At 40.8% G+C, this 24684-nt stretch overlaps 2 protein-coding genes across 5 annotated transcripts in view; one reads left to right on the top strand and one right to left on the bottom strand.

Annotated features, from left to right (window-relative positions):
* ZC3H14 (zinc finger CCCH-type containing 14) overlaps positions 1–10500 on the top strand; it is a 44354-nt gene extending 33854 nt beyond the window's left edge. Inside the window, exons 12-16 of one of the 3 annotated variants that reach the window (XM_074956089.1) lie at positions 1538–1658; positions 3508–3644; positions 4805–4899; positions 8790–8896; positions 10208–10500. In XM_074956089.1, the coding sequence (XP_074812190.1) occupies positions 1538–1658; positions 3508–3644; positions 4805–4899; positions 8790–8896; positions 10208–10214 (467 nt within the window). In that variant the 3' untranslated portion in view covers positions 10215–10500. The remainder of the gene's footprint in view (positions 1–1537; positions 1659–3507; positions 3645–4804; positions 4900–8789; positions 8897–10207) is intronic. The other 2 variants (XM_074956088.1, XM_074956090.1) reach the window with 2 other exon arrangements.
* A 6918-nt stretch (positions 10501–17418) lies between these two features.
* Positions 17419–24684, bottom strand: part of EML5 (EMAP like 5) — a 305038-nt gene continuing 297772 nt past the window's right edge. For both annotated transcript variants that reach the window (XM_074956087.1, XM_074956085.1), the window contains 3 exons: positions 22268–22421; positions 20536–20636; positions 17419–20179 (listed from right to left, as the gene is read on the bottom strand). In XM_074956087.1, the coding sequence (XP_074812188.1) occupies positions 20143–20179; positions 20536–20636; positions 22268–22421 (292 nt within the window). In that variant the 3' untranslated portion in view covers positions 17419–20142. The remainder of the gene's footprint in view (positions 20180–20535; positions 20637–22267; positions 22422–24684) is intronic.

Below are 24684 nucleotides of genomic sequence, written 5' to 3' on the forward strand. Positions count from 1 at the left end.
TTTAAAGTTGTTTAGAACTCTGCTTTTGAAATGTTGATTTCTGAATGCAAAGTAACACTCACTCTAAAATGTGGATTTTCCTTTCTCTTGGGCTTCTTAAACAGTCACTGGTTTGAGGTCACGTTTACATTCCATTTTCCATTTGTAGTACGAGAATGTCAGACCCTCATATAGTAACAATGCATCAAAATTTCTTGTATTTGTATATAAGAAACTCAGGGCTAGGTACTATGCTGAGTGCCCTCAATTCCATTCACTGGATCAGGCCCTAAATCAGTGAAATACCTAGAGGTCTTTTTAAAGGACAGTTTCAGAAAGTATTAAGGAGAGATTTAGGCATTGATCCTACAAATACTTGCTTGCATGCTTAGCTTTATGTGCTGCTTAATTTGCTTCAGTGGGACTGCTCACAGCACATAAAGCAAAGCAAGGGAGTAAGCTGTAGAATTGGAGCCAGGATGTGAAGCAACTTGGAGAAGATAGAGTTTCAGATGGGGCAATACCACTGAGTTTTGAAAGGATGTGAATCGGGTACATAAATGAGGCCAATAATGGAATGAGGGTGCAGAAAGATTGCTACGAGTGAGGATGGCGAGGGATATTGGTGTGAATTTTGAATTGCAAGTGGATAGTTAAGAAACCCGTGAAGATGCCAGAGAATGAGGGATAGGGTCCTGTTTTCTAGGGCAATCCTACTCTGGTTTCTGAATCCTCCGAACTGGACAGGGAGAGATTTAAGAACAACGGAAGAAGGGAATTGCAGGAGGGAAACCAAGAAGTGATTAAAGTGCAGTAATTGACAACAAAGTGATTGTATGAAAGTTGCACCTTCTTACTCAGCTTGCCCTGTTAATAAGGAGTCCTATCTGCTGATCGTAGTGTCAGAAGTAACTTCTTAATGCTGCTTTTTCATGATGGTCTCCCAAAGCCAAAACTATCCATGAGAAAGGGTGATTTTATTCTGACACGTATATCAACAGAACAGTTAGTGAAGTTTCAGTTGCAGAATCTTTTCCTTAGTCCAGTCAGAGTAAGGAAGGATCCAATTTGTGTTTGTATATCTGGGAGAAAACAGTTTTTTTTTAGTAGTAAACTGAGCTCATTTGATGATCTTTAAGTCCTTGGAAGACAATAAATATCCAACCCTAGGATGATATTTTTAGCCATTTTAAGAAGAAAGTAAGGATTTAGCAGAGACAGTCTTGTGTAGGTTTCACTGGGCTGGAGTATACACTGGAGAACTATTGAGTGCACACTTGGTTTGATCACTTTGTACTTGAGAAATTAACCCACTAAATAAAGTAGTGCAGCTTTCACCAGCTAACACTCTCCACTCTAGTTAGAGGTTGACTAAACTCTGTGTATGTTCAGGTGATCTGAAGTCTTGAGAGATTTCAGTTTTTGTATGAATGCTTTCTCACCAACATATGACAAGCTCTCTGTGCAGGGAACATACTGAATTTAAAGGGTGGTCTGCTTCATAAACCAAACTGCACATGTAATAAAATAAGGTCCCTGTGTCATTTCTCCCCCACAGTGGAGATGGAGGAATTGACTGTGCCGCAGAAACAAGAGAAAGTGCTTGAGCGTTGCAAGTACTGGCCTGCCTGTAAAAATGGAGATGAATGTGCGTACCACCACCCCACATTACCATGCAAGTAAGTGCTACAGAACTCAACGACATCTGATCTGCTTTGTCCTTCTGGGCTCTAAATGCTGTGTTAAGTTATTTCACATCTGTTACTCAATTAACATGGTTCATGGTGGGAGATGGGAGTTGAACTTTGCTTTGTAAATGTAACTTCCTCCCCCCTTCTACTTTCCTCTCTTTCACCATGTGGAAGAATTTCGTGGTATTTACAATCAGCGGAGTCACATCTGAGCTCCTGTAGGAGAGAGCTTTTCCCACCACACAGGGTGCTGTTTTTTCTGGGCTCTTTATAGGAGAGCTGGGAGTGTAATATCTACACTACAGCGCTTACAGCGGCAGCACTGCTAAGCGCAGACGCTCTCCCGTTGACTTAATTACTGCAGCCACGAGGAGCAGTGGTAGCTCTCTCTGTACCAGGGCTTAGGTCAGTATCATTGCATTGCTGAGGGGTGTGGATTTACCACACTCCTGAGTGATGTAGTTATACCGACATAAGGCTGTAGTGTAGTAGAGCAAGCCCAAGATACCTCAGCTCGGTGTCCCCAGAGTTTTGAGCGCAATTGCTCCCATGTATATGGTGGTACAATGCTTTTTGGCTTAAAAGCAAAGATTTAGAGGAGTCGTCCTGAAGATTTTACTGTGCTGTTGACTCTTCTTCAACTGGCAGCGGCTGTCCAGAACAGCTCCCTTGCTGTTGTCCTCCTGGATTTTTGCGAGTCAGGCAGGCACTCAGCTTTACTAGCTGCTGTCAGAAGAAGGGAAACTGGACCACAGCACAGTGGAACAGGCATGGTCCACCTAAGAGAATGTACACTGTTGCGGAGTTCATTCGGTAAGGTGGAATCTTTCTGATACAGGGTTAGCTGACAGGTCATCAAGCCCTTGCTTTCCCCACCCTCTATCCCACAGTGAGGGAGTGGAGAATAAAATTCACACCTTGATGCGGATTGATTCGGTGCATCTCTGACGAGATGATCACAATGGTCCCTTCTGGCCTTGGAATCTATGAATCTTTGACTGGGAAAGCAGATTCTCAGTCTGAAATTAGTCAAAGGGGACCATAGTACTGTAAAAGAGAATATTCCTTATATTTTTGCTTAGTACAGTAGATACAGTAATTCAAGGTTGTATAGTAAGTGCACTTGCTTTATGAATGGCGGTATTCTTTGTGGTTTGCACTACTTTGTCTCACAAATGAACAATATTTTGGAAGGTGTTTATGGGAGCTTCTAATTTCTCCAAAAGGCAATGGTATATTGTAATTTATGCCACCCTATACCTCTGAATTTCTGGTAGACAAATACAAGTGATTTCATTCCACAATAATTCTGAAAAGAAAATTCACATGAGATCAGAATACTAGTTCTTTTATCGCCCTAAAAAACTGAGATTGAAAAGGGGACATTGTTGGGTTCAAGTATTTAGTACCCAGTGAAAATTATTCTCCTTGGGCGTGTATAGCTTGTGGTGTTCCTGCAGTGGGAGCTCAGAAGCTGAATTTTGGACACGTTTTGTCTGGTTTGCTTAGCCTTTCAGCTGGGGTTTTAAATCTAACTGCCTTAGCTCTGCTGTTTGGGGATATACTGGTGCTATTTTTAGATAGCAGGTATTATCAGACTTGGGGTCCATCAGCCTTGATGTTGTCTTGTTGAAAGAGTTCATTTTGAATTATGGCCTTACATCATCTAATCCTTATTTGAAAATATCACCTTCTGCAAAATGAACTCACTCTCTTTCTAGATGCTGTGGCTCAGACCATATCTGATCTGTGGGAACTGTAGTTTGCCCTGGAGCGGGTGTGCACTAGCTACTGCATGGAACGTGGTTCAAATAACTGGTTTGGTTTTTTTCCCCAGAGTCTTTCCCAGTTGCAAATTTGCTGATAAATGCCTGTTTATCCACCCAAACTGTAAATACGATGCAAAGTGTACTAAGCCAGACTGCCCTTACACTCATGCCAGCCGACGAATCCCATTGCCACCTCCCAAACCAGGTGAGCAGTCTTGACTATTGCTAGTTTACTGTGAATTTGCGAGGAAGGGAATAGTGCATGTGAGGAATTGGAGCTAACCCACAGAATCTGGTTTGGTGATATCTAAGAGGAAAAAGTTTTCTGCATGACACTTGACATTCCCCTCACCTCTCTTATCCCCTGGGCATTAAGACTTGAGTTAATATAACTGCAAAATCTGTTATGAATGTCAAATCCCTGAGCTCCTCTGTGTAAGTGCTGTGTACCAGCAACTCTCATTCACTGCAAAGGGAGTAGCATAGGGCAGAGGTGGTGGCACACAGAAATAGCCTTCTGAATGGATCAGGTAATTAGTCAGTTCTGTAAGAACAAATGCACCTAAACTGTCCCCAGATTTAATCTGTATTATAACAAGAACGATCTTTTGATGTGAAAACACAAATTGAAGGTTTACGTTTCTGGAAGTCTGCTTTCTGTCTTGTAATTTTACATGATTGTGATAATTTTTATCTTTCACTCATTAAAACAGAGAGACTATCCTTGGATAAAGAAATGACTTGATGGAAATTAGGTTTACAACTAAATGCAGTTATTTGAGTTAGAATTTGCCCAAAACTTAGGGGTTAAATTCCTACCCCCATAAAAAACACTATGGTAAGGGAGCCACATCTGCAGTGGCTTAGTGCTTCCTGACATCACAGTGAGGTGTGGTTTCATTACTGTGTCAGGCTAGAGTCCTACATACTGATCACTTATGCCACTTCCTGCACTCCTATATGTTCCTGGGAAGAGCCCCACCGAGGTGTTATGTCCCAGTCCTGTTTAATTTGAAAACTAACTGGCTTGCTGCAGCCTGAATGCAAGATTTGAACCTCTTTGTCTCCCTAAATTCCTCTGAATTTTGTTGGAAGCGATATTCTGCATTTTCTGTCCTGAACTGTTGAAGTGCTTCTGTGTGTGGCTAAATAGTGGCCACGTTCCGTCTCAGCATCAGTAGCTTTTCAGTGCTGGGTGGCATAATCCCGATATATCTTATGTATTTCACAGGGCTATTACAAGGTTTAATTGTTTGCGGAGTGATTTGAGATCCTCAGATTAAATGAACTCTGGAAATACAAAGTAGAAATTGCTGAGAAAGTGGAATTGTTTTGATCCATGCAATACTCTTCTTTTTCTAACAGCACCACTACAGGCACCACTGGCAACCTCCAGCAGTCAGCTCTGCAGATTTTTCCCTGCTTGTAAGAAAATGGAATGTCCATTTTATCATCCAAAAGTAAGAGGTGTCTGTTAACACTTCTATAGAAGGAAATCTGAAATATGTTACGTTGTGTCACTGTGTTTTATGACGCAATCCTCAGAAATGCTTCTATAATTTGTATCTGAAAGGTAATCAATTTATAGCTTGAAAACAAGAGACAGAAAAGCATTGATTTATAGTTGTACATTTCTGAATGATCTTTCCTAAACTCTGTTTGGTGGTCTGGTAAAACTGTAGAAAATGCTAAATATCAGACTTGTTCAGTTACATCAGACTGGCCACAATGAGTCAGTTGGCACTGTGGTATGTGTTCAGTGTCAGCTCATCGCTAACCACTTATCCAAACTCTTCAGCTTATGAGGAATGATTTGAACACAGGAGAAGACGATTCACTTCTGCAACATATTGTGGGGAGAGCACACAATAAATGCTGACTTGGGATTTCATTTTTCCTGCCGCTGGGGTCATATAGTTAGCTTAGAGTATGCACAGCTAAATGATTATCCCATTGAGGATATAGCATCCGGAAGTGGCCACACTTAAAGTTTATATTGAGGGTATCTCCAGAGAAAGATGTGATCGGATTGGTAAAGACAGCCACCAAAGGAAGAGAAGAAAGGAAAGGCTGCCTTTAAATGTGAATTATGTTTCTTTACGTTAGAGATTTGTCTTGCGGCTCTTCATGTTCGCTGTAAGAGGAAGCTGTAGCCTTTGTGCTATGAATTTTGACTGAAGGTGGACAGGGAATCTTCTCTTTTGTTATGAGAATCACCTTTGATACATGTGGAGATTTCGTGAGCAGTCTGTCCTTTAGGGTATGTCTACACAGCAGTGTAAGCCCAGGCTTGACCTGGGCTCAAGCCTAACCCCCCTCACGTCCGCAAACCAATTGTGTTAACCTAGGGCTCGAACCTAGGATCCCAGGACCCTGCAGGGCTGGAGGGTCTGAGCCCATGTTAAGTTGGGACGTAGGGTCCAGCCCCTATTGCTTTCCTGTGTGCATGTGGCCCGGGCTTGACTCGGGTCCTGGATGTCTTCTGGATATATCCCAGAGTTCCTTGGGGCAACTTCCTTAGTCCTCTCTATGCCCACTGACAATTAGTGTTGCAGTCTGTTGCACTCTATTGCAAACAGAAGCAGCTCAGATCAGCGTTAACCCATTGTCTGCTGAACACTGGTCTCCAAGCACACTATCAGGGAGCCTGCAGGGTTTTCAATGGAGACCAATAAGAAGAAGATTTTTGCAGAGAGCTGCTTTTGGGTCACAAGAGCACAGCCAGATTTTGCTGAACTCAGCCAAGCAGGGGTGGGGGCGGGAGCGGGCCAGTGAGCAGAGCTAGGACTAAGTGGCTGCCTTGCAGGGAAGGGGAGCAGCAGAGCTCCCAGCTCAGCATGTCCGGGGGAGGATGACCCCCAACACCCCATCTGCTTCCCCTCCCTGCAGGGCAGCTGCTTGTTCTCTGCTCTCTGGCCCCCTCTATGGGTGTATGTGCAGGGTGCCTCGGCAGCATGCACTGTCAGGGCAGCGAGTGGGAGCCAGTCCCTAAACCTTCCTGCACCCTCCTGCAGCTCCAGCTCCTCCTTGCTGTTGCACAGACTTGCCCGGAGCAGGGAGCAAAGCTGACAGGTAGGAGGCAGCTCCCAACTGCCAGGCTGTTGGGGTCATCCATCCCCTGGCTGTGCTGAGCTGGGAGCTCTGTCATTCCCTATCCCTGCAGGGCAGCGGCTTGGTCCCACTCAGCTCTCTGTCGCTTGCTCTCAGGCCTTCCGGCCCTCCCTGGCGCTACATCTGCAGAGGCACCTGGGCTGTGTGCACTGTGAGTGGGAGCCAGCCCCAAAACGTTCCCAGAGCCCCCTGGGGTTCACATCCCTGCCTCCCAGGGTATGAATGGGGCAGGGATAAGGGAGCCCTGGGAGGTGCTGGAGCAGACTGCATCCCAAACCCTGGGGATGCACTTCACTGCTCTGCAGTGGGCAGCAGCCAGGCTTGGACATGTCTTTGTTTTTCCTCTGAAACCTCCATTTTATGTCCAACTTCCAACCAAACAAAACACCTTCAGTGAACATCCCATTTTAAAAATGTGGACTTGCCAAGTTTCATTTTAATAGGTTGACAGCCCTAGAAACTGATGCCCTAATTATCCTCAAGCAGGCGCACAACGGCATTTTCCTACCACTGTGGCTCAGCCTGGAGCTGGAGAGCCCAAATCAGAGGTTAGATGGTAGTTCAGTATAAAGCCTTCTCAAACTGCACTCATTCTACTGAGCAGCCACCAAAGGAGCTAATGATGCAACTCGTGCTCCTTATGGGCACCTGAGTCCCATCAGCAGCACTGTCACAGTTAGGAAACTGGGTGGGCAGTAGTGTTTCCTCACAGAGCAACACATTCATAGGGCTAGACTGTTGAGACCGACGTAGGGGGGCACTAAGAAACTGGGATAGGGTTACTTTGGTTCAGGTCTCTGCAGAGCAGTGTGGACGCCAGAGCCCTAGGGTAAAACAAGTCAGAAAATCCTTAACCTAGGGTTAAAATGCAGTATAGACGCACAAGCCCAGGGTTCCCTGACACAGGTCAGCTGACTCAAGTCCCACTAACCCTAAGCTTACACTGCTGTGTAGACATATCCGTAGAGGCCTTAGAGTACTTTCTAGGATCTGATTAAGAAATACATACAATACATTGCCTAAACTCTTACTTTCCGTCTAGACAAAATGTAGTCACTATGTCAACAATGAGATAGTTCCTGAGATCTTTTTCAGAAGTCAGTTTCGGACATGATGAAAGAAAGGAAATATCCTCATTTAAATTGAATAATGAATTCACTTTTGGTCCGTAATTGCTGCTTTATCATTATGAAAGAAGAGAGTGAGATTTAGAAGGCAGTGATGTGATTGAATCTCTTCTAGCAAAACTGATGGTCCCAAGAAATACTATTTTCCAGGACAGTAATGTAATTTTACAAGTCACTAGAGATGAAAAGTGGAAGGTAAAATCTTCTAACAATGTATTTTTTGTCACTGCAGATTAATTCTTGCTGCTCTTCTATATATGGTAGCATAGGTCTGGTAGCTAACTGTAATTCCACTGATGAATTGCTTTAGTGACTTTGTAACAGGGACTTGTGATTCTTGGAATACTCCAAACTAACCCCTTATCTAAACTCTTCCTGTGAGGAGGAATGACTGAAAGGCTGCAGAAGAAAATTCACTGCTGCAGTGCACCATAGGGAGGAGAAATCCCAGTATCTGTAATAAATCTTTAGAAGCCACACCTTTACAATACTAACATAGTGAAGGTTACACAAGAGACAAAAACCTAGTGAGTTTGGCTTTCACTGTACACACCTTCAACTTTAGAGACCTTAAAACAGGATGCAACATGGGACCCTGAGACAAAAGGATTGGATGAGAATGAGGAATAATGGATTCTTAAATGTATTAATCACAAGTCTGCAACACTCAGTGCACTGCTAAGATAATCTTGATGCCTTCAGGGCATCAGGATCAGTAGTATGACAAAATCATAAAATTGGTTCCTTTTGTTTATGACATTGAGAACACATTTGTCATTTTAGCACCTCTAAAACAATGAATCTCCCCAGTGTCAATCAACTTAGCAGTCTTCAGTTTATTTGTTTTAGTACATTTTATTTGCATTTTTATAATTTCATGGTCAGTTATTAAATATCCTGTTGATAGAACATTTCCTTATAGAAAACAGAACCTCTGCCATTAGTGGGTTCAATTGACACTGCTGTTAATTTGCAAAATTATTGACCATTATTGCCCATCAGGTATTTTGGACTATACAATAATAAGTACTCGTGTATAAAATTTGCCAAGATAACTTGCTTGTGGCTTTAGGAGCGCTATCTTTAATTAGTCTTCTCTGAATTAATTTTAGCACTGTAGATTTAACACCCAGTGTACAAGACCAGACTGTCCATTCTACCATCCCACTATTGCTGTACCTCCACGTCATGCCTTGAAATGGACTCGAACTCAAACCAGGTAATCTAAGCAATCTTTCACTGTGGTTAGCTTTTAAGGCCCTGATCATCTGAATATATATACGCATGTGTAACTTTACTTACGTGAGTAGCCCTGTTGCATGTATGCATAAGTGTTCATTGGGTTAGGGCCTAAGATTGGTAATTATTTCAGTCTTATTGTGTAGCAATGGTCAAAGGCTAATCTGTCTTTGAACCAGAACTCTGTATTTGTTGTTTTGAACAGTGACTTAAACAGTTACTAACTCAACCCCTAGAAATGTGAAAAATCAAAGCTCTGCAGTGAGGGCCTGGAATAGAGCAAACAAGGTTCCAGGCCTGTGCCCAAAGACTAAGTAGAATGCACTGGTCTCCCTTGAGTCAGACCGTAAACTGCACATCAGTTCTTCCTTGTCCCTGGTCTCATGTCATGGTACATGACACCCCAGATGGCTCAGGTAGCTCCTTTTAGTATTCCTCATGTCATAGCAAAAACAGCCTTCTTCCTAACACCGCCAATGACTCCACAAACCCTAGCAAACTGGTTAGTCTACGAAATGCTGTGGGAATTAGCCAGCATCCTAAGTATCAATGTTTTTTTTTATGCTCTGAATCAAGAAAATGGTACAGTTTATTCTGAAAATATCCATGTGAGGGGAATTTATTTACCTGTAAAATTTTTGGCTTAGAGGGAAAGATTAAGAAATGTAATGTAAAATAGCCAGTGTTTAAAGTTGAAATAGCTTGTGTTGAGTGTAAATGCTTTAGTGTTTCTTGTTTTACTCTGAAAGTTTAAGATTGCTGGTGATAAAATTATTAGCAGAACTTGCAATGACCTACAGAAAGAAATATGTAGGTCATAGGTTGAAGGTGAATAGTACCTGTAATTTGTTCCTTCTCCTCATATTTAATTGGTAACTTACATCTGCTGTCCCAAGAGTTAAGTATGTTGTAAAACTCATTAAGAAAAATCTATACCATTAATCTACATCTCTTTATATGCCAGTACTTTTAGGATTAAATCCTGCTGTGTCAGCAAGAGCTGCAGGTTTTGGAAATTGAAGTCAGTGGAAGTTGCAACCACTCAAAATTGCTGAAAATCAGGCTCTTTATTAAGGTGCCTAAACAGATTTAGGAACTTAACTTTAGGCACCAAGTCTGAAAATGTTCACCTTTCTTTTAAATGCTCAGCTCTCTTGAGCATTTCTCACCATTTAATATCCCCTGAAATGGATGTCTTGATACTTGAATCATTAAGAGGCTAGGAGAACACTAGTCAAATCATCTATAATGGATAAGAGGCTTGTTAATTATGTGGTTTTTTTCCCCCCAGTGAATAATTATCATACAATTTGTGGATGAAAGTTGCTGCCTTTGGACACTGATGGAGAGGAAATCCTGATACTACAAAACCTTTCATCACACCTTTGGAAATTTGAATATATATAGTTTTCATAAAATGAAATTGATTGCATACTTGAAATGTCTCTAATTTTCCAGATTTGTAAGTTTAATAGCTGATTTTACTTTTTTTTTTTTTTTAAACTCTGTGAAGAGAACATCTGTGGAGGGAAAGAATTTTACTTTAAATTCCATTAAAAATTTTAAGACCTGGTTTGTATTTTACTGTTCAGTTTAGCCTGTTCTTTATTTGCTTAAAGATTATTCAGTAGAGCCACTCAAAGATTTTTAGTACCTGATGGATACAACAATAACTATTCTCTTGTGGGGATGGAAAGTTTTTTTTCTTTTTATTCAAGGAATAGTACATAGGCCTCTGATAATCTGACAGTAGAAGATAAAGGTAAGAGGAAAAGTAGTCATTAGTAAGCAAGTGTTTTTAAATGTAGCAAACAAAGTGAGTTGTTCCACTGTTTTTGAATTACTGAGCAGTTAAACTGGAAATCCAATTTTAAGGATAAGTGTAGGGAGAAGGCACCATCTTGAATCTATCCTCAAAAGACTTTATTGTTCTTCAAGCACTCAACACTGCTGCAAATACTCTGTTGTAATCATCTCCCTCCAGGGAGCACCTGTAATGTATATAGCAAAGATAAACCCGTATGAATAGTAACTGCGAAGAAATAGTTTAAAATCTGTAATTCTTCTGTTCAAATGATGTAAATTGTTAAACAGTAACATGAATGCACTTTTTTATTAAATCTTTTGTATCTTTTGGGGAACCACATTTTCACAAAAATATACAAAAGATATATTTTTTTTACAAATATTTACATTAGATATCAGAAAACAATGTCACCTACATATTTTAAACTCAAATGTGACAAATATATTCTTGAATTCTGAAACTGAACACTTCAGGAAATTAATTTAAAATATTGGTGCAGATAAAGTAATCAAAGTTTAGTTCATAGTCAAATTTAAAAAATCTGAATTAATGCAAAAACCTGAAGATTTAATTTAAATATTTTAAAATAACATAAAAACTACAGTATTGTATGATTACAGGGATTAAATGGTCATGGCCAAAACCAAAATGGGAGCACACTTAAAACCATGATCCTTATTACAGTAATACATGAACATACACCTTTGGACTAGTTTAGAGTACATTTTTTGGTTAAAGCAAGAGGGATAGTCTGACAAACACCATAAACAATCTAAAAAGACAACTGGATCAATGATTTTAAGCTTAAAGAACTTCAGTAAGAAATTTTCCTAGACAATTGAGCGGAGGAGCATAGGATGAGGAACAGTACTGAAACAGTGATTTCCAGCCCTTCTCTCCCCCTCCCTGAAATGAAAAGTAAAACTGCAAATGAAATTTTTAATAGAATCTTCAAATACATCCATTAGCTAGCTGCACCTTTCGGAAGCATGCTTTCCCTTTTGGATATGAGACAAAAGTGAATCATAATCATTATAGGGCAGCAAAACAGATTAATACCTACACTGGTTAATTTCAACAGCTTTGATGTCTATCACCTATTGCACAAAGTTTAGCATAAGGCAATCTGCTGATGCGCTCCTCTAATAAAAACAGTAGGTGACAAACCAACGAAGTAAAAAAAAAAAATTAATTTCAGTCTAAGGGGAATGTTATCTAATGAGTGCCATTTAGATTGAATTTACATTATTTTAAATAACTACTGTGGTCTTGATCTTATTCTTATGTAAAACTTTACATCAAATGTACATTTTTACCTTTCTTCACAAATTAATAATGCAGCTTTTCCATTACTTAGTATATGCTGTAAACTCAGAAATGAACTAAAAACAGTTAAACAAAGCTCACAAGTACCAACTGTTTGTTCTTGTTAAAATTGAAGTAGCTATTCCAAGTCCAAAAAACACAACACTATGACAAGTAGTAGCAGTAAAGGAAAATAGGCTAGAAATATGGAAAGCATTATCTGACAGCACCAAGAATTTCACAAAGGAGTAGTAAACCAGCTTTATCATGCAGTTTGTGTCAGTGCTGACACTTGGAGTTTCTTTATAAAATGCATTTACTACATTTCCAAATATTTCAATAATCAAGCATAATACATGTTGGAAACAATTGTGGAACTGTAGAAGTGCCAGTCACCATTCCATAGTTATGGCTGAGCATTAAGTTTTGTGTTTTAAGTCTTGCAGTGAAAGTAGGAATGCAGCTGCTTTGTTACATAGGAAGATACAATGTATCCTCCCAAAATTACAGCATTTTCCCCTTTGGGCACAGAATGATTTTTTTTTTGAGAATTTATAAATAAATCTGTTAGTTTGACTCTTTCAAAATAGCTGCCTTGGCTTCTTTTGCCCTCATGGGGGAGAGACTGAAAGTGCCCTTTGCTAGCAAATATGCCCCCTTTCAAATGGCCACCAATGGGAGGCTGTGGCCATTTTAAAAGAGGGCGTCTTTGCTCAAGTTCAGCTATGGTCTCAGACCCAGTGAGAATAGATGGCTGCCATTTTGAAAGCAGGCAATTCTTATATTCATCAGCCCCTGCTGAAGGTGAAACTTTTAATTAAGAAAAATGGCAGAAAATGAACACTAACCCTGAAACTTCTTTTAAAGACCTACCTGTTACACCAGATTGACTCAACAGGTACGGGAAATTCTGGAGAGGTGTGCATGGGAAGTTGGAGGGGAAAGGATAGGGGACGTTTCTGTATGGGTGCATTCTGGGGAATGTGGAGTTTATGTGCTAGGGGAAATTGAGTAGTACACTCTAGTTGCTTTGTACTGCTCCTGTGTGGGATTAACAGCAAGAATATCTGGTGAATCTGGTCCTAGAAGATTTAAGGGTGATACTACCCATCTTCAAATCATTAAAAATATTAAATGGCAACATTCTCTTTGGGTTTCTTGTTTCTATGACATTTTAAATAATAATAAACTTCCAGGAAAGAATCTATATTAAAGATAAGATTGACAGTATATATCAGTAATTTAGAGGTAAAACCGTTACTGGAATCTTGTAACAACCTAAATCTGAATTTCCTGGGTTTGTAATGCTTGTTTTGGGAATCAAGTACAAGAGAAATCCAAATGTGTTAAGGTATGGATAAGACACACAAAATGTTAACTCTGTCTTCTAGTACCACCATTTGGGGCGGGAGAGGGGAGTCTTTAACATCAGTTTAATCAAATTTAGGACTACAAACATTTATGCATTCATCATAAGTGTATGGTTATTGCATAGTGTCACTATAGGGCAGAGTTGAGGTTATTTGGGTGACTCTAAATTTCCATACCTTCACACATTTGAGTATTTATTTTAACTTATGCCTTAACTCTCTCCTGAGTTTAATTATTTGTTTCTTGATCACAAAAGCCCTGTAATTTTTTTTTAATCCTTAAATTACTGATTTGTACTCAATTGTAACTCCCATCTCAATATAATTTGTGAGTAATTTAAACAAGAACTAATGAGTACAGGCTCATTAGCAAGATTTGTGCATCTCCCTCCTTCTAAGCGACTGTAATTTGTGCAGGCAGATCCTGGGTACCATTTTCAAAATGTAACATCTTATGGAATTTCACAATTCTTTGGTTTATTTTCTCCTAAAGAAAAGTTTAAATACCCCTGTTATTCAGCAATATGAAACCTGGACACTATCAGGTTAGGCCAGTTAAAATAACCCCAGTATTTATGTATTCCTTTTAGTCACATAGGCTGGAGGGTAGTAAAGCAGGCTCTCCCAAGCCTCAAGTTACCCCTTGGGAGCAGCTGGAACTTCCCCAGGAACAAAGGGGTGGGGCAATGCCCAGTAACTTTCCACTCTAACTAGCAGAGGGGTTCTTTCCTAGCAGCTGCCACTTCACCAGCTGCCAGTTCTTTCAGTTTGAAATCTGGGTATTTTTCATCTGCTGGTTGGTGGTTTGACTCATTGACCACTTGCCCCTTCTGCTTGTCACTTCATTGGCAACCTCACTCTCCAGCTTTCCTTCCTTACTATTTCCTTTTCTGCCCACCCCATTGTTCTTATTTACTCTTTCCCTCCTGCTGTTTTCTTCAGCACATCCTCCATAATTAAAGAAGTGGAACTAACTTTTGCTTGTCATTACCATGTTCATATATAGTATGCCATTACTCCTCCCTCCTCCCCTGCAATCTTCCTTGTTTTTATAGTTGGGGGTTGGACTCTGTCTTCCTAGTTCTTTTTACATTGACTATAACAATGGGAGCCCAATCCTGATTAGAGGCTTTACTATAGATAACTCAAGTAGATGTGACCAAAAAAACCCCCATACTAACTGCTGAGATTGTATTCAGTTATTTGTGAATGATTTGGTAAGCAGATCTGTTGCAGCCACTCTCTGTATTATGAAGCCAGTTTTCTTTCTCCTAAATAATCAGGCATTCAAGACCAGTTTGGTTTAAGATTAGAAGCTGAAGAGGACCAAATCAAGAAAAGGATTTGGTCTGACAATACCACAGTGATTGGTACAAAGAGTGCATAGTAGGTTTTGGCATGCACACATATTTATCCAAATAAGTAAAAACAAACAGTACTGTAAACATTAGGGGGAAAAAAACAGATGACAAGAGGAAGGAAAGTCTGTAGGTGTGAAAGAGCATATACATGAAACACAGCTAGGGCTGCTCAATCAAATTGGTTACTATGACTAATACGGCAGTTTAAATTGTGACCTGCAATAGTTTTTTCTTCCCTTCGTTTAGGCATGGTACATTCAGGAAGAAGGCCACAGAGTGATTCACTCACTATCCAAAACATAGTTAGCAACAAGACATTTGTCTGTTGTACACACACTAACCCAAAACCACTTGCTTTTGACAAAAATTAAGGCTTGCCGCATCTACTATGCTGATAAACAGGAAAACATGTCACTTTGATGCTGTAAGAAGAGTATATATTAAAACCAAATAGCTCAGCCTTCCATACTGCTAGGGCTTGCTATCCACTTACAGCATATAGATAATTATTTGGGTGCTGTGTGCTGTTTTTTAGGTGGTGCAGGTATCAGCCAGCATTAACCAGATTTCTGTAATTAGGGTAACTCCAGCTAGCAACTTCTGATTATGTTCATTGTTAAGATTTTTGTTCTAGCTAAACACTGACTTTATTGGTGCATACATTCAGTTACTGAAAAGGAGTGCTAAACCAAGTTGCTCTTCCCGCAACCCCTTCCTGGATCCAAAAAATGGTGTCCAGTGATCATGTGTTGAAGAAGGAAAAATTGAGACATTTAAGGTTAAAATGATTCAATACATTTGGCTCATTACTTCTCCCCAACCTTTTCCACACATCTTGGCTCTTTTGACTACAATAGGGTCATGTGTAAGTCTGAGATGATTTTTTTAGAATTCCAATCTGTGCATAGGATGTCAGGTTTTCTCTTTGTTAATTTAAATACTTTTCAATAACAGATGGATTCATGGGTATCTAGACTAGCATGCGTTATTCTTTCACTTGTATAATGGGTTTACTAGTTTCGTAATATAAAAAGAAATTAACTTGCGGCCCTTAAACGTATCATACAGCTGGATTCATTGCAAACTAGAAAATGAACCTGCATGATTGAGTGGCAGGCTACAAAAAAAAAAGAGTTGAGGGCTCATTGCCCCCCTGTTGGTGCTGCATAGCTAAGGGAAAGGCTCCGTCCCCAACCCCATTATACCCTCCAGACGACCATACTTCCAGAACAAGTCTACACTCAGCCCTTCCATTCTTCCTTCCAGGTTTAGATGATCATAGCACACTAGGCATTTTTCTGCACCAGTGGGGCAGTTATAATGTCCCATAGGCTATTGGCACTTGTTTCACTTAGCAACATGGCACCCAACTGATTGAAATTACACCACTAACATTAGTGAGTGTAAACACTAATTGAGGCACAATTGACTTGTGTGCCAGTGTAGACACATCCCACTAGCACATTGGTGAGCTGTCAAAGACAAAAACTCTTCAGCAATGAACCGCCTTAGTTTGCTTGTGGAACATGCACTCTACCCCCATAGATCTGCAGCTAAGATACTATTCTCCCCAGCTCCAGGAGTTTGGGGGTAGAGGGAGTGTAGATAGCAGCTGTGCACCTCCTGCTACAGCCCCAGATTTGTGGGTGCATTGTGTGCTGGTATTTGTGCTCTGATGTACCTCTGTGGTTCGTCAGTGCAAAAGTATCCGCTGGCAAATTAGCAGTGGAGTAGCACAGCCGTAGCATGGGCACTGCTGAAGGTGGTGATCAGGGAACGGTTAGTGTGAGAAGAGGACACTCTGGGGAAGTACAGGGTGGGTGCAATTCACAGGCAGAAGACTTACTGGGGGATAGTGGGCACAGGATTTGTAGTAGATGGTGAGACACAGAAAGAAGGCTTTCAGCTGGCAATTTAAAGAGGTTCACTAGCTAAAGGAGCTTTTGACAGTCACCCCATCTGAACTGGTGTAAGGCAGCCTTAGCATGGATGCAAGGACAAATTACACCATGTTCAGATGTGCAGTATAGCTGCACTGAATCAGTGGCAGAACAAAGGGTGTAAAACAACAGATTACTACACTAACACTTGATTTCTCTAGCATAGATAAATGCTAACTATTAATGTTTATATTATAATAATGGACAGTGAGAGTAATGCTGCACTGATCTCACATCTGTGTCAGTCAGGTACAATTCCACTGAGGCAGTGGTGTACCCTAGCACAGACCCTAGTCCTAGCACCTTATACTTTAGAACAGCAGCTGCGTGGTTAGTGAAGCTATCGTACTCTAGTGGTAATGGCAATAGCTCATCTGTTCCAAATCCTGCCTGAGACACTTGATATTAGATCCGTACATTTTCTATTGTAAAAGAAGCTCTAGTTAGATATAGGAAACAGTGTATAAGATTATTTGTTGGGTCACTAGTGTTGACTATTACTAGGGCCCTACCAGATTCATGGTCCATTCTGGTCAATTTCACAACCTGAGGGTTTTAAAATGTCAATTTCATGATTTCAGATGTTTACATCTGAAATTTCAGGATGTTGTAACTGTGAGGGTCCACACCCAAAATGGAATGCGGGGGGGGGGGGGGGGAGAAAGGGTTGCAAAGTTGTTGTAGGGGGTCCCAAGATTAGCACCCTCCCAGCTTCCTGCAGTTAGAGGAGGTTCCCAGCGGTGAAGGTGGGTAGGATCCCCCCCGCCCATGCTGCTGGGAACACCCCAGCTGGAGGCTCCTAGCCGCTAGTTCATGCCAGGGACAGATTAAAGCAGAGCCCCCTGGCCAATTTGGAGTCCCCCAGGAAAAATGGGTGCTCAAGCCCCAGGGCAGAAGCCCTTACCGGGTTACCCCGAGCCCCAGAAGAATCTGTGGGGCAAAAAGCGCCAAGCTCGCATGCCCTGAGCTGCAGCTGCAGGGCTGGAGCCTGGGCAGCCCCAAGTCTTGACTTCTCCGAGCCCCAGCTGGCGTGGCAGAAGCCCTGAGCCTGGATTGCCCCGATCTCGTCTGGAGCTGGTGGGTGGTGCAGAAGCCCTGAGCCCAGGCTGCCCCGGCTGCAGCTGACAGGAGCACAAGCCCGCAGCCCGGGAGGAGCTGGCCGGGGAGGAAACCTCGAGCTCGGGGTCTGGAGTGGTGGTGGAACCCCAGAGCCTGCGCTGCCCTGACTGGAGCAGCAGAGGAAGCCCCTGGCACGGGCTGCCCCGAGTCCTGGCTGCAGCTGTGGAGTGGAAGCCCCCAAGCACCCATAACCGTCTGTCACGGGGGGTAGGGAGGGGCAGAAGCCCAGAGCCCAGGCTGCCCCAGCTGCAGCCAACAGGAGCAAAAGCCCCCAGCCCAGCAAGCTCCGCTGTGGGAAGAAGCCCCGAGCTCACTGCCCGGTGCTATTGCAGGAGCCCTGGGAGGAGGTGGGACGGAAACCCAGAGCCCAGCTCCTGAGCTGCTGCAGCGCAGAAGTGAGGATGTACCACCCTCATTTCTGCACTACCTCGGGAGGTGGGTCTGATCTCCTCACCAAGGGTGGCAATGCAGGGGAAGGACAACTCCTGTCCCTTCCCAGTGTGGGCAGAATAGCAACTAGGAGCCCTGGGTTCCCCGCAGCAGGGGAGAACAGATTTCCCGGGAGAGGGCTGATTTCACAGTCGGTGACATGTTGTTCAGGACGGTGAAATTGGTAGGGCCTATATTACATAACAGCAAGCATTGTTGGACATGGAAGAGGTCTGGCTGAGTCTCTTCTTAGTTTCTCATCTACTCTATGCAATCTGTCTTTTTCTCCCCACCACACACACAAAATATTTACAGTGGGTGCTGAGGTTTATTTGTTTCATTTTTACATTTACTTGGAGTAAAATGATAAAAGAGGTGAATAACAGCAGCTATGCTATCTCAACTCTGGAATCAAATGCCATCCTTAACAAACGCTGACTTAAGTAGACAATAACAACTGTAACCATAGCAACACTACTCACATTTAACAGCACTTTGTTAATGCAACCTGTGAGCTAGTTACTTTTGCTCCCTTTCATGTTGCATGAAAAATAACTGCACTGCTTAAAAAACAGATATAGCCCACAGCACACCTCCACTGCTCGATCATTTCACACAAACAATTGAAGCAGTCTTCCCTAGTTTCACCAAAAATGCAACTTTCTCCTGGAGTTTATCATCACTAAAAATGTTTAAGTCTGTGTTATTTTGCCATTTAGAATATGTTCTTATTCTAAGGGTTACAAGCAGGCCCATATCCTTAACATTCATGCTTACTTAAAGAAGAGTTATGACTGGATGTTACATTACAATCAGAAGAGAGAGCTGAATAAAGATCTCTTCCAACTAGTTTTATTCCAGTTAAAAAATCTGAATGTACAAAATACCAGTGTTTGGAAAGATTATGTTCTCTCTGCATCCTCCAAGTGATACTGAGAAAATAAAATCAACAATTCCTATTGCTGTGAAATTCTATTTTTGCAACTGATGACCCCAGTGTTTACAGAGACTAAAATTATCTTATTTCATATTTCCAGCAAAGAGGCTAGCAGCTCAGTCAAGTTTAATCTCCCTTCCACTGAGAACACTTTTATCACAAGGCAAAAACTGGAGTTAGACTTTTAGGTTGTGGGCAAGGCACTCGCAAAGTGAGCAAATCTGTTTCTGCTCATGGAACTAATTTAATGTTTAAGTGCAATAAAATCACTAAATTAGCCTTAAAGAATGGGTTCATGCATGCCTAATAGCATTCATCAGACAGGATTATGACCCAGGCCTCTAAGCACATGAATACTGCAGGTCTAAGGAGCAAACTTTACTATTACTGCTTCACCAGACAATGCTTCATTTTTTGACTATTCATAGAAATGTCATATCCCATTTTATTACTTTAATCTTTTATTAAAATACTGTGTAGTTTTATTTAAGAACTGCTAGATGGTTTTCCTTTCAGTAATTAAAAAAAAAGAAGGAGTAATCTGTTTCAATGATATTCAATCCCCAGAATTTAAAGGAAACACATTCGTGCTGATAATAAATGCATCACATACAGCATTAGGTCAGAAATAACATCTCTTGATTAAAACCCCACTGTCTTATTGGGAAACTATACATTGATCCACAACTCACTTCTTCCTTGTATCCATGTGTTTCTTTTTCAACATCTGGCAGTGAGTGCAATTACTGTAGCAAATCTAGGGGGCGCAGCATATTTGTTATAGTCTATCCTTCCGATAGACTCTAGACACTTGTCTTTCAGAGACAGATTGTTGTCTCTCTTAGATCAGCACCATTTCTTAAGCTGCAGGGCACTGTAGAATGTCTCATTGCACTCATGGGTCTTTCATGCCTGTAATTTTCCGCAGTGTCCTCTTTGCAAAGGCTCCATGTCACTCCTAATGAGGCATATGCACGCATTTCCAGATAAATAAGCTGCATTTTCAAAAAGTTAAGAAAGATTAAAAATTATTATATGTTTAATATAAAAGAATCTTCAATAAAAATTATTTTCCATTAAATTAAAAAATATTTCAAACTATATTGGCCATTACAGTCTATTTTTTATTTTAGTAAATCTCTGTACTTCATACCACTCTTAAATAAAAAGAATCGGGTGTTGTAAATATTTGACTGCTTCTTTACAAACAAGAAGGAACAAACACATAACTGGTTAAATGTCTCAGATTCTGAACTTGAACATTACCTCTGCACTATTAAGAATTGTCCACACAGAGTAAACATATTAGATTTCTAATTACTTTTTGGGAAGAATGGAAAGATATACCTACCTGCAGTCATCCCCTCCAGCACTGACAACGTATTTATCCCCACTTGTAAATCGAATATTAGTCAAATGGGCCGAGTGACCTAAAAATCGCTTGTGTTTTGCCTAAAAAATAACAGCATGAAAGATCATGAGTCATCCTCATTGGACTGTTTTAGAAAGAAAGAGTAAAAGAGTGTGTGTATAATATTTAGTATCATGTATCTAGAAGGTTCTAAAATGCTCCATAGGTTCCTAGGCTACAGGGGTCATTTCATGAAATGCATCCACCATGGGGTGTAAAGCAGAAGCTATTAAATTGTCTCTAAATTATGGGGTGTGGGGGTGTCTCTAAACTATGGGGTGTGTGTGTACATCACCCTCCTCCCCATAGTTTAGAGACAATTTAATGCATTTATCCAGTGGGGTATAAAGCAATTTTTAAACACAAACACGCGCGCCCAGTGATTAGGGCAGTCAGCTGGCAGATGGAAGACCCAGGTTCTAGTTACGCTGCTCCAACAAATACTTATTTATATCACAGTGGATCTGCTTTAACAGGAGGGATTGAGACACAGACCAGCCCCAAAATACCCCGTAGCTCAGTGATTAGAGCATTTTCCTGGGAGGTAGGAGACCTAAGTTCAAGTGCAGCAATGCTAAGCGTTGCAATGCCTAAGTCCTCCTTGGGTAGCCCACCACTACTCTTTTTGAATGTGCCTGCTTTCCACAGATGGGTGTCTTTGAGGTAGGCAGTATTTGTATGTGCAGATACTTGCATGTAAGGGAGACCTTTTTGTGGCAGGAGAGGGAGGAGAGATCGGGAATGGGGGCAAAAAATTAAAAACCAAATTTCTTCACTTTCCTTTGGGGGGGGAGGATTTCTCTTTTTTCTTTTGACTCCTCATGCTCTGCTCCCTCCTCTAACTCTCTTCCATGCTGGCCATCACATTCCAGCTTGTGAACAGAATATTTCTGACATCATTCCATGCAGAAATTACAGATTCCTGTCTTAAAGCCTTGTCTTCAAAAAAAGGTGTGTAACAAGTTCAAATCCTTGTGAAGACAATGCAATTGTTTTCATGTGAGTTACTCAGTGGTTCAAGTTAAAGTCTAGGCTCCCCATCAGAACACACCTTTTTTTTTGTAGTGAAGACATGGTTTAAGAGAAACCATGTCCGTTGTTCACAGTTCAGAAAGTTGTCTCCTTGCTACAGGGGCCAGTGATGAACTCTAAATTTCCACTACATTTTCATTATGTTCTTTCTGACTAAAGGGATTTAACAGCCAAACAATAACTTTGTGACCATGAAATCAGCTACAGATAGGGACACGAATGCAACCATTTTGCTATTAATTTACACTGTGCGGTCACAGTTTGTTTCCATAACAAGTCCTTAACCTCGGTGCCCCAGTTTTCTTATCTGTAAAATGGAGATAGTGTAACTTATCCACATTTATAGAGTGCTTTGAGACCTTCATAATGAAGGCACTTTATTAATGCAAGATGGCAACGAGTACTATTGCTAGTTTTTAGATTATTTGAAATCATGGATTGTGGCTACAGTTATTGTACAAGGGTTTAAGAAATCCTGGATAGCAAGCAAGCTTGTGAGACTATGAAGCTACAACTAAATGCATACATTAAAAAGCTATAAACTTAGGGGGGGAAAGAACTACCACCACCCTCCCTCCGATAGGGTGCCACAAAATCAAAAGCACTTTGTGTTACAATCACACAAACAAAAGGTTCTTACAAATTTTTCAGGACATGGAAAGTCAAACAGCTTGACCATGCCAAAGTCATCGCCTGTTACAAGGCTGATTCCAGAGTGAGAGACACAGGCACAGTTCACATCAGCTTTCTCAGCATGCCTGGACCAGATTCCAACTACTTCATCCCCTAGAATACTGAAATAGAAGGGTGAGAGGGCCCCCTTGGCAACTAATGCATTGTAGGAAAAGCAATAGGTTTAGAAATAATAAACCGATTTTTATAGTATTCTGTGATTATGAGAATCTGAAATTAAAGTAAACAATTTACCAAAAAAAGATATAACATGGCTAACAAAGCTAAAAAGCATATGATGAAATTGATATGGTTAAAATTGACCAACGAGGCAATTATCAAATATAGAAAAATAAATGATGTGAAGTACAACATACAGAAGTTGAACAGAGATGTTACAATTAGAGCTAGTCAGAACATTTTTTGTGAAATATGTTTTAATGGGAAAATGCTGTTTCACTGAAATCAAAATGTTTTGTTGAGATGTATGAATTTTGATGGCATTTTTGACTGAAAGTTCCCGAGGTCCAGGGTAGTACCCTGGTCCATTCCAGAAAGAAAACCCAAATCAAAAGCTAACCCTTTTGCTCTGAAAACTGACATTTCAATAACTTTCCATTTTTCAAAAACTTTTGAAAGATTTGGTTTTCATCCTACACTGGATCTAAAATACATTTCAAACCTTGAAAATCCTCATGAAATGGAATTGTTGGTCTCTGGCTAGCTTTAATTATAATGTACATGTATACTCCACAACCTGAAGAGAAACCCAGCACTGGATTATATGATGGATTATAATTTATATGCTGAAAATTTGGGATGCTAGAATTTTTCTGGATCAGGCTTGAGTATAATATATATATATTAAAATAAAGTTATAATACAGTTAGGGCTAGGTCAACTGACAGTGTTTCTTTCAAACACAATTAAACAAGGAATATAATAAATTAATCAACTCACTATTAAATCATAAAATGGATAGGTGCAAAAATGGCTCGGGACCTGATGACCTGAACATTCTCCCCCGTCTGATACTATCCTGATTATGATCAGGAACCCTTTTGTTTTGAAAAGGAATGGACTGCTGGCAGGACATTCTCTCTCTTTAAAGGCCCAGTGACTTTGGAATTCACTCCCCACAATGGTATGAAGTAGCTCAAGTCTGCCAATTTCAGGGCATGCTACAGATCCCAGCTCTTGTTCAGGGTTTTGAGAAAGTGGGAGATGTATGGGGCTGGTGATTTTTTGTTTTTAAAAAGACTGATTTTTTCAATTCCTTTAGTGCATGAATGAAGGTATATTGCAGGATTTGTTATTTTGTATTGATTGTGATTTGTCAAACGAGCCTAGAGCATGACATAAGTGATTTTTATTTCTATAAAAATTAAAATAAAGTAATTAAATATACAATGTAAAATAAAAACAACGTAGTTTTCAAAAAAACAAAAAAATGCCAAACTTAATAAAATATCATTTTAAATATAATACCTGTTTATACAAAGATTTATTTTGTATATTTTAATACACCAATAATAATCATATTTTTCCATATGTTAAACAGATAGAAGTACTGTGTATAATCTAGCACTGTCTACTACACATGCTCGAATAGGCTCTGTAAAACTTAAATGATCACAGGCTTGTATTATACAGGTTTTTATTTGAAACCAATTTTATATTTTTTCCTGACTTACCCTCAAATTGCTATTTCACAGCTACTGCTGCAACACATTCCATTAACTGGGAGAGTGAGATGTATGATCTCTCAGGTTGCCTTAAATTGGCGGAGGGATAGCTCAGTGGTTTGAGCATTGGCCTGCTAAACCCAGGGTTGTGAGTTCAATCCTTGAGGGGGCCATTTAGGGATCTGGGGCAAAAATTGGGGATTGGTCCTGCTTTGAGCAGGGGGTTGGACTAGATGACCTCCTGAGGTCACTTCCAACCCTGATAGTCTATGATTGCACCACAACCCTCTTCTGACAACAAAAATTACTATACAACCCCAGAAGGGGGGACCAAAGTCTGAGCCTGCCGCCCTGGGTGATGGGGGCCAAAACCAAAGCCCAAGGGCTTTAACACCAGGCAGGGAGCCTGTAACCTGAGTGCCACTGCCCAGGGCTGAAGCCCTCGGGCTTTGGCTTCGACCCCAGACCGCAGCAAGTCTAAGTCAGCCCTGGTGACCCCATTAAAACGGGGTTGTGACCCAATTTGGGGTCCCAACCCACAATTTGAGAACTGCTGCCTTAGATGCTGGATCAAAAGCTGTAAAGGGTACTTAAAGAGAGTGAAAACTCATAACCTCCAGAGACCATATGCATCTAATACCCTGATTGGGCTAATTGCCAGTGGTCTCAAGTGGAGCCTATACATTCTTCTCATGTGACT

Source organism: Natator depressus, chromosome 6 (assembly GCF_965152275.1).
Source record: "Natator depressus isolate rNatDep1 chromosome 6, rNatDep2.hap1, whole genome shotgun sequence".
In the NCBI taxonomy this organism is placed as follows: Eukaryota; Metazoa; Chordata; order Testudines; family Cheloniidae; genus Natator; species Natator depressus.